The 9,659-nt window shown below is 47.3% G+C and overlaps 4 protein-coding genes across 4 annotated transcripts; 1 reads left to right on the forward strand and 3 right to left on the reverse strand.

Moving 5' to 3' along the window:
• The first annotated feature begins 610 nt into the window (after positions 1-610).
• Positions 611-1,950, forward strand: F5Y00DRAFT_245848 (class I glutamine amidotransferase-like protein). Its single transcript, XM_048009040.1, has 2 exons — positions 611-970; positions 1,047-1,950. Exons 1-2 carry the CDS (start codon positions 955-957, stop codon positions 1,730-1,732), a joined length of 702 nt encoding a protein of 233 aa, XP_047861658.1. The 5' UTR covers positions 611-954; the 3' UTR covers positions 1,733-1,950.
• A 254-nt stretch (positions 1,951-2,204) lies between these two features.
• Positions 2,205-4,472, reverse strand: F5Y00DRAFT_245849 (gamma-glutamyltranspeptidase). The gene is made up of 2 exons (XM_048009041.1): positions 3,778-4,472; positions 2,205-3,703 (listed from the first exon to the last, which is right to left on the reverse strand). The coding sequence occupies exons 1-2, from the start codon at positions 4,146-4,148 to the stop codon at positions 2,386-2,388; spliced, it is 1,689 nt and encodes a 562-aa protein (XP_047861659.1). The 5' UTR covers positions 4,149-4,472; the 3' UTR covers positions 2,205-2,385.
• A 105-nt stretch (positions 4,473-4,577) lies between these two features.
• F5Y00DRAFT_245850 (uncharacterized protein) lies at positions 4,578-6,394 on the reverse strand. The gene has a single exon (XM_048009042.1). The coding sequence runs from the start codon at positions 6,004-6,006 to the stop codon at positions 4,984-4,986; it is 1,023 nt and encodes a 340-aa protein (XP_047861660.1). The 5' UTR covers positions 6,007-6,394; the 3' UTR covers positions 4,578-4,983.
• F5Y00DRAFT_245851 (S-adenosyl-L-methionine-dependent methyltransferase) lies at positions 6,320-8,743 on the reverse strand. Its single transcript, XM_048009043.1, has 9 exons — positions 8,265-8,743; positions 8,063-8,202; positions 7,956-7,997; positions 7,835-7,901; positions 7,754-7,781; positions 7,668-7,680; positions 7,180-7,612; positions 7,031-7,115; positions 6,320-6,968 (listed from the first exon to the last, which is right to left on the reverse strand). The coding sequence occupies exons 1-9, from the start codon at positions 8,460-8,462 to the stop codon at positions 6,802-6,804; spliced, it is 1,173 nt and encodes a 390-aa protein (XP_047861661.1). The 5' UTR covers positions 8,463-8,743; the 3' UTR covers positions 6,320-6,801.
• Between the last annotated feature and the right edge of the window lie 916 nt (positions 8,744-9,659).

Genomic DNA, 9,659 nt, shown 5'->3' on the forward strand with positions numbered 1-9,659 from the left:
GATTCATCTTCAATCGTGGGGAATCTCAATATAGAACTTACCTACCATGTCAAACCATATAACCTCACGATCCACCTAGTGGTTATCCTCGTAGAGTACGATACTTAAATTTTACTTTAAGAACTCAATGCCAATCGACCAGGATTGTAATATCTATTGTCGTCTTGAGTTTATACGCATAGTACCTAAGGTAGATATAATTCATAGGAGCTAAGCTAGCAGGGTAAACGTGACATAACGTCCACGACTTTGCTAGAAACTGTAGAACAAAAGGTTTAAAATGAAAGCAGATGTTGGCATTGACCTAAAATCAAACCTCATTGTTTGGTTTATAAGCATACTGACAAAGCAACAGATCATGAACTCAAACTCGTCACAAGCGAAACTATCACCCGCCAGGTGCTTGGGCCTTCTAGTAGCTTAATTCTCTTTTCTCCGATCTAGTTCGGAAACTAGGTATACGAAAACTGCAGACCGATATAAACATATGTCAAGGATTACTCACTCCTGTCACGTTCTTGGACTCTACAGATTTGATTCATGGATCATGGACTTACAAATCCATATAATGGGGTGAGCATACCCAGCCAAGAGTCGGTGAAGACCACGTTCCCAATTAGGGTCGATGCGGCATCCTTTAACCCTATAGTAAGAAGGTATCAACACCAATGGATGACCCATGGATGCCGGCATACACCTGCAATTAAAGTGCGGATTACGAAGGATCTCATTTACGATTCCTGCGTCTTATTTTCTCAAAGGTGCTCTCTCCGATATGTATCGGATTAGTTGACTAATTGTCTCACGATACACGAAATTCTAGGCCACCACGATAGTCACACTTGAGTCAACTTATAGAAACATCTATCGATGCCGTTGTTAGCAACATCTCACTCTGTTTAAACCAAAATAAACAGAGCTTAGACTACCGACAGTCAGATCATATTGCCCATCATGGTTAACATAACTGGTACGTCGTCTCTACCATCTACCTAAATAGGAGGTAGACAACAGCGCGTTTCGCTCTAGCTAACCCAATACCGCAGCACCCCTTCGTATCGGCTACGTACTGTTCCCGGCCTTCACATCAATAGACGTCTTCGGACCTCTGAATGTGCTGAACCTAGTTTCCATGAACTATAACATGACGCTGTCGCTGCTGTCGACGAACCTGGAGCCGATCAGCGTAGACCGTACCATCATAGGCGGCGTGGGTAGTGGCATGGGCGCCGTGTCGGCGTCGCCCAACTTCACCGAGTTCGTCCTCCCGACGCACACTTTCGACAACCCACCAGATCTCGACGTGCTCTTCGTGCCAGGAGGCTACGGTACCCGCAACATTAACGGCACGCAACCCCACGTCGACTGGATCCGCAGCCGCATCGAGCAGGAGCCTAAGCTCGACTACTTGATGAGCGTGTGCACTGGCGCCTCGCTTTTGGCGCGGACCGGCAAGCTCGAGGGCAAGAACGCTACTACGAACAAGGCCGCTTTTAACTGGGTCAAGTCGGTCGAGCACGCCGATAAAGTCAACTGGATTGCTAAGGCCCGGTGGGTCGTCGATGGAAATATCTGGACCAGCTCGGGAGTCAGCGCCGGCACGGATATGACCCTGAATTGGGTTGAGCACCTATACGGGAGGAACGAAAGTGAGAGGGTGCGAAACATTATGGAATGGAATGCGATGAACCAGACCGATGACCCATTTGCCGAGTATTACGGACTGGTGTAAGTAACCAGAGGTTGAAGGCTCGCGTTTCGTATTTCACGTTTTTTATCTTTGAACTGCATCAATTATACCCCCCAAAATGGCACTTCTAGCCATTACTTTACATCGTTAGGCGGACACAGCCGTCAGCGGGGTTACCCGGTAGAATAGGACGGAGAAAGTTGCCAAAAGGGGGTAAGGGTAGACTTTAGTAGGACAAGTAGGAGATCGTGAGAATCGGCAACAAAAAGGATCGCTTTAGTTCGCTTTAGTATGATCAAATCAACTTTAACCGCCAACTTTAGAGTTTCAACTAGCTAGAGGCTAGGCTACAGGCTGCGGGCTGCGGGCTGCGGGCTGCGGGTTAAAGTGACATGTCGGGGTTTATTAAAGAAAAAGCAAGATGCTAAAAGCAAGACATATTATTATAAAATAGGTACCTATTATAAGCCGTACGGAATTATTAGGCGTTACCCACGTGAAGAGGCAAGTAAAGCCAGGTATCTAACCAACTAGATAATATTTACTATTTTAAATTGTCTACAGCGAGCCAACGAAAGCCGCCAATTCAATATAGGGGTAGAAATGTTGAGATACAACCGATATATCCCGGATATTAAAGATATCATATCAACATGAAAATCGTCTCATAAATTACAGTCCCACACCCGAAATCCTTACACAGCGAAACCACCAGAGTTAACCTGCCGCGGTTCCCCAGCTGCCTCGAAAGTTCCGTTCGGTAGTAGTCTCAGACCCTGCGCTGTGCTCTGGCCCGGTGCTACCCAAGTCACATTATGGCCTAGCGACTGCAGGTACGCGACAGTGCTGTTGTCGTAAGAGTACTCAAAGGAAATCTGGGGAGGGCTGAGCTGGTCATGTAGCCTGGGTGCAGCGAGCGCCTCGGCTGTTGTAAAGTTCTGATCGAGTACGTGGTGAATATTCTGGATGGTAGCCGTGATGATGCGGCTACCACCGGCGGATCCTATAACGAAATACAACTTGCCATCCGCTGTCTCGACTATAGTCCCTGAGATGGAAGATAAAGGTCTCTTACCCGGGCGGATGAAGTTTGCCGGGCTCGGTATGTAGCCAAACGCGTTGCTCGAGTTGGGAATAGAGAAGTCGTTCATCTCATCGTTCATAATAACACCGGTCTCAGGTACGATTACACGGGATCCGAAGATCAAGTTGATAGTTGTCGTAAGACTGATAGCTAAGCCACTCTTATCGGCGGTGACAATATGACTTGTGCCCGGAGTGTCAAGGCTCTCAAGGCCTGCAGGGTCATAGTACGAGACGTTCTGGGTTTTGAAATCGGATATTTTAGAGCGCACTTCAGCAGCGGTCGCATCAGAAATCATGGACTCCTGGTACTCGTCAAGCCCTTCGACGAAGGAAGGGTCACCAAGTTCAGATCGTTGACCGTAGGCAAATTTAATAGCCTCGTCCAGTCTATGAGTGGTCAGGTTGACAGCAGCAGGATCGCCAAAACCCTCATAGCCGTCGACGATTTTCAGCGCGCTGAGCGCTACTACGCCACTTGCCGGGGCGCTGATGCTCGTGAGCTTATAGCCTCGGTATTTGATTTCAGAAGGCTTCCTAATCGCGACCGTGTAATTCTTCAAATCATCCAGCGTCATGGTTCCATTCTTTCCTTGTAGCGCTGTTATTGTCGCATTAGCAATAGCGCCAGTGTAAAATGCATCCGGACCCTCGTTAGCGATAACTTCCAGCGTGTCTGCATAGCGTTTGCGCGTTATGGTCTCGCCTAGCTTGACTATATAACCCTTCGGGGCGAAGTCAATTGCCCAGGCCGGGTCATCCTTAAGGAAATCGTTTGGCGTTGCGGATGCTATGTATTTCACGAGATCTGCTGTTACCTCGAAGCCTTCCCGAGCGACCTTAACAGCCGGCTTCACCACTTCTGCCCACGGAAGCTTCCCGTAGTTTTTATGCAGATACTCTAACCCTCTAAGCTCTCCAGGAACACCGCTATAGCTTTGTTAGTGTCACGACTCGTCTAGAAGACAGGGGTATTAAGCGCCTATCCAGGCCAAGTTGATTACCTTGCGAGGCCGCCATATAAACTGGCGTCGGTGTCATTGTTGTACATATCCTCATAAGCAGCGGCCGGAGCCGTCTCTCGAAAATCGATATACTCATATTTCCCATCGCTACCACGTACGAGCATAAAGCCGCCACCGCCTATGCCACTGTGGTACATGCCGATGACGCCGACGCAGAACACAGTGCCAACGAGGGCATCAGCAGCATTTCCGCCAGCTTGAAGTAGGTCGGTCCCTATCTTAGAGCATACAGAGCTCTCAGATGCGACAGCGCCCAGCCTAGGGACTCGTTCGAATGATCTCGCGAGTCCCGTATGCGCCAAGAAGCCCAACTGCAAGACAGCGGCCGCGATACTTCTGAGGGAAGACATGACGCTTGCGGGAGGCAGCTAGAAGGACTAATCCGTAAAGATGCTGTCAAAGGAACTGGCAGACTAGCAGGCTGGCAGCAGAAGAACAAAGATATCCAGAGGGCACACGACTGGCAAGACGGCCCTACTTGTACTCGTGCTGCGCGGGCGGCGTAAGCAGGCAATCAAGGATTATCTACAGCGCAGTACCAACTCGGTAAACGAGCCAGCCAGCTTGCGTTAGCTTGGGTTTGGCTGGTACCTGACCCTTGATCGAGTGAAATATAGTAGGGATTGAGGCTGTAGTTTTTCAGCTCAGCTCTCGAATAGAGGCTAAGAGGCAAACGGTGGCATTGATACCCAAGGTATTGGATATAAAATAATATTTATATTTTATTTAATAATATCTTTAGATAATATAGGTATCCTTCGATATCATATTCACAACACCCCGCATTCACCTACCGTATTATTGCATCCATCCTTTTAACATCGCGTATTCTTATATTATCGTGATAGGGTATGTATTGTATTATTCGACTCGCATTGTCTTGCCTCGTCTACCTTCAGCTCCATCACGCATCTTACGTTCCCAGGGAATAAATATGATAATTTCCGTCTTTGAATCCTTCCATACTATCTACTATGTACGACACTAAAATGTTTATCGTGACGTTCCCGCTCTCTTCTCCATCGTCCTTCCTATCGAGGAAATTGGATTGCCCCAATCGAGCAAACCGGTCCACCAGCTAGCCATTGACGCAATGGGCACCATGCCGTTGCATCAGGTGCTACATACGTATACAGTACCTAATTGTTCACTAATAATAATCCACCTCTTAGATTACCTGACTATTCATTCGCCGTCATCGTCCACCATTCGGCGACGCTTCCTAGTGCTACTGACGTTCGTCTCATCAAGAAGCCCGTTCCCGGTAGAACTGAACTGCTTTTGGAGCTCGTCCATCTCGTCCACCGGTAGCTTAGACGCGAACTCCTTATCCTTAGTAGCTCGACGCTGTTCCGAAGTCGCCTTTCTGAGAGACCTATATGCGTCGTAGAGGTTTTTGATGCTAGCTTCAGCCACGGGTAGGACCAGATATTGACCATTCTCTTTGTTATTTCCTATGTTTACTGGATCTCCCTTCACGGCCTCCACATACTTAAGGCTACCATCAAGTTCCTTGAAGACGAGGGCGATCTGTAGATCGTGTGTCGCATGATTATACGACGAATACTTGACATCAAGCAAATTGCCCAGCTTGTTTTTTGACGGCAATTGCCCTAAGCTGAGGTCTTCATAGTACTCGCGAGATATTTTACGGCTCACTACTGCGCTTTCGTCTGCGGTAGCAAGATATCGCTGGATAAGGACCTCTTTATGATTTAGTAGCTTTGCATAAGCATGCTGGAGTACCCAGACGTTTCGCAACGTAGGTTGCAAGGCCACGATAGGATCCCCAAAGTTCTGGGGCAGCATCGGGCTAGCTTCATCGTAAGCGATCAGCTGTGGACGGGGTATGCCGTGGACAGAATCGCGAAGTTTATAGCTTGGTCTACGGCCCAAGAGCGTGCATCCCAATAGGCGGTTCAGCTCGCTTCCCGGATTAACACCAGGCAAGTCTTCTAATGATCCCAATTTCGTCTCCACCTCGTAGATCGCCTTAGATGCCCTATTCTGGACTGCGAGCATCATATCCTTAAATTCCTTGAGCAATTCGGATTGACGGGACCGAAGTAGGGCACTATCGGATTTAATGGCATGGTCCTGTACTATAGCGCTATTTGACGAGAGCGCTGCTTCCACGAGTTCGCCGATGCCCTGAAGGAGAACCTCAAGCTGGGGCTGGGCTTGGTCGGCGGTAGTCTGTGATTCCATGCTCTCGATTCGAGTTTCATAGGTGAGTTCCGAAAGGAGATGCACCGTGGAAAATATACTATGGGAGAAATTGCAAGGGGTGAAGAGTAACGTATTTGTTAACTCTAGGAGTTGATGAAAGGCGTGCTTAAATGCTTAAATAGTTGAGGATTTAGTTAGTCGTTGTATTCGTCGGGATCTAAGAAGGGAAGAAGCATTTGTGTGGGGTAATTTTTTACACCACGAGACTTGGGGTGATGGGATAGATAATTCTGCATGATGCATTATACTAACAATCGCCATGTGCTCGTGGAAAGTTACAACTGTGCGGATCGGCCTCTCTATATATACCTTAGGTAGGTAGGTAGGTACCTAGGTAGCCATTCACCAACAGTTATTAGGTATTTAAGGTGGCTTAATGTATCGGAATAGAGTCTGATTTATATTTCGACTCACTTTGTCTTCTTAAGCCTGTATGTAGAACCACCAGACCCCCTATAGGATTCCTAGGTTAGGTACACATACGGCGTATAGGCGCCGCGGTTGTAATATATACAATAACTCGCATCACGACTCTAATAAACACCATATATACCTCTAATAACTACAAGTTATATAATCAAGGAATAATGTTGTCAATTATGTCAGGCTTGCGTATTAGCACTGTGTAATTCGATATCTGCTGGCTCCCGTGTTGCCTCCGCGTTTATCTGCTTCCCGTTTGTTTAGATGAATAAATTCCGTATGGAAGCCTTTGGAGACGGGTACGTGCATGTAAAGTAGAAATAGAAATATAAAAATAAAAATATGTCATCATCACGAGGCAGTTCCCGCCGTCAGAGGTTTCCGGCCAACCATTATCCTCGTAGGGTAATAGGCGTGGATATCAGGCGAGCGCATATCGCGTCGTAGATGTGCAGCATAGACCTGAATCTCTGCTGGAGTCCAACCCATCACCATAGTCCACAAGTAAGTCAAAAACCCTGCGAGAGAAGTAAGAATCAATGATAAGACGACCTAAGACGTTTGGCAATTAGGATTTTACCTTCAATGTCCTGTCCCACAGCAAGCCCAGTGTACAAGCCAATCTGTCTGAGTTTTTCGTCTCGCGGCCACCCACTTATTGCGTTCTGCCAAAGGAATGTTAACCCGGTAATGTGAATGGAGGTTTCATGTCGGCGCCCTGGCACGTACCTTGATGTCGGTCTCGTAAGTAACTTCAAAGCCCGCGGCCTCCATCGCTTTCCTTTGCAAGTCCTCTTCTATAACGTTGAACGTGCGGCCCGTCTTCTTTCCAGCCTCCGAGAATACCTTGCTCCACTGATCTAGAGGGGACCCGTCTTTCACTGTGCCGTCGTCGCTCTGCATCATACACGAAGATTCATGACTCTCCAAGTATCCGCCGGGCTTGAGGGCCTGGTAGGCTTCTCTGAACAGGGCGTACCAGTCCGGAATAGCACCCACTAGCCAACGTATGTGGATATAGTCGAAGCTATTAGGCTCGTACGTCCACGGCTGTGTTACGTCGTCTACCTCGAATCTTAGATTAGGCGGGATCCATTGCGGCTGCTGCGGTGAAACGTCGACACCGATCACTTCGGCGTTAGGATACTGATCGGCAAAGTCACTGGATTGTATTAGCTCGTAGGAACTAGGTACTGTTGGAACTTTCGAATAGTTACATTGCCCATATCCCTATGAAAATTGTCAGTTAATTGCTAACGGTTGAATAAGTAGACTACCTGTCATATCATATTGTGGAACTCACCGGTACCGCAACCCACGTCTAATACTTTCTGTAATATGTTTAGTATAAGTCGCAAGGCACCCGTATGGTGGATTTGCCTACTTGAACATCGTCACCAAGAGGAGCGGCAATGATTTTCCCATCCAGCATTATCGTCGCGATATGATGACTAGAAACTAAGGCTGAGCAGATTCGTTCTCACATGAATAAGATAGGAACTTACAAGATATCCATCGACTCGTCGTGAATAGCATCGTTGGGGCCCCTTTAATAATATGCATCAGCACCAGCGAGTCTCATATTATATTACAATGCCATAGTGGTTCTTACCAAGATAATGCGTTACCGCGTTCGCTATGATACGTGCGACCATGAACTGTCCGATACTCGAGGATACTAGCAGTTAACGACGCGGTCGAGCTGGCAGCATCTTCAAAGGCCGAATCATCATCCTCGCGCACGTTAACGGGCTAGAACGATATTTAATTAATTATTTTCTTTTGATGTGACTCGAAGCGCGTTTTTAACGTACTGGTAGCTGGGCCCAATGCGACGCGGGAAGAATATGGGGATTGCTGGTCTGTGATGTCTGAGAATCGGGCGAGGCAGCGTCTGCCGCTGGCGATGCTGCTTGAGATCCCGGTTTGGACGACGTTGCTAGCCCAGCGGTACCACCCGTAGTAGCCGTACCCGACGCTGTCGCCGGTGTCTTGGCAGATGGGTCGGACATGTTGCTCCCGAGTAGGTTAAATAGATAGGTACGTATATTTATGTTACCCGTTCGTGTAAGTGAAAAATGCCCAGTAACATCCAAGCCTGTGACTTCTAATTATATAAAATATGCTGTTAAAATTTTGTAATGTTCGAGCCCCGTTCGATTAGGAGAAGAATATGACGGGGTCACGCAAGTAAATTCGAACTTCTAGAAGTGAAAGGAGATGGATAAGCCAGTGATATTGTTGGTGGTAAGATGCTTGGTAGCGGGGGTAGGGGCCGATCCGGATATGTGTCGATGCTGGCTACGACTTACAGGGGAAGCTCTTACATACTGAACGCTCTACTATGTATTATGTATGTATGTACACTATGCATTACGACGTATTTGGTTATATGTACTAGAATCCCAATAGAGAAGCTCATCGAGCTACATTGAGCTATTGATTGATACCTAGAGTAGCAATAATATACGTAGTATGCACGTTGGGTATAAGGACCGACAAATTATGCGTGTTAGTTACATCTGTTAGTTACATCGATGATGTCTAGATGTGCAGACAGCAGAGATCAAAAACCCTCAAGTTGGAGATTGGAGAAGACGGCTGGTCTGAAAGGATTTGCCCCCTCTCGTTAGGATTCCACTAAGTTAGGGTCCCAAGCAGGCCAACCAAGTATCAGCTATTCCCGAGTGGCCTAACGGTATTTCCCACATGGTAATTGTCCCGGCTGTTATATACTACCTGGTTACTCTAGTTCGCATATATAATTGTCATGGATTACCCAAGGAGACAACAAAAGAATAACTTATCTCTTTTAGCTCTCTCCCGCGTAGAACTGTATATATACCCGCATATGTATGCATACATAGTAGAGCGCGCTCGGACGGAGATAAAAAGATACCTACGCACACCGCTTCGAGAAAACGTCGAACACGGCTGCATCGCCTAGTCGTACGTGTGTATCCCAACCGCATATATCTAGGTGGAGCTGCTCACTGAAAAGTCCCCTGTTCCTGTTCCTGTTCCTATGTATGTAGTTCTACCCGAAGACCGAACTGTTACATAGTAGTCAGCATGGAATGTTTTCTTATGGGGCCGATTTGTTCTATTGCATGGGACGGCCCGGCTCTTCTGCGTCGTTTCTTTTTTTAGGGAGTTACATAAATTTTAAAGCTGTTTGTTTGCTGTATGTTCTAACTAGATGTTCTAAC

Source organism: Daldinia vernicosa, assembly GCF_022497035.1.
Source record: "Daldinia vernicosa strain CBS 139.73 unplaced genomic scaffold F5Y00scaffold_53, whole genome shotgun sequence".
Classification (NCBI taxonomy): domain Eukaryota; kingdom Fungi; phylum Ascomycota; class Sordariomycetes; order Xylariales; family Hypoxylaceae; genus Daldinia; species Daldinia vernicosa.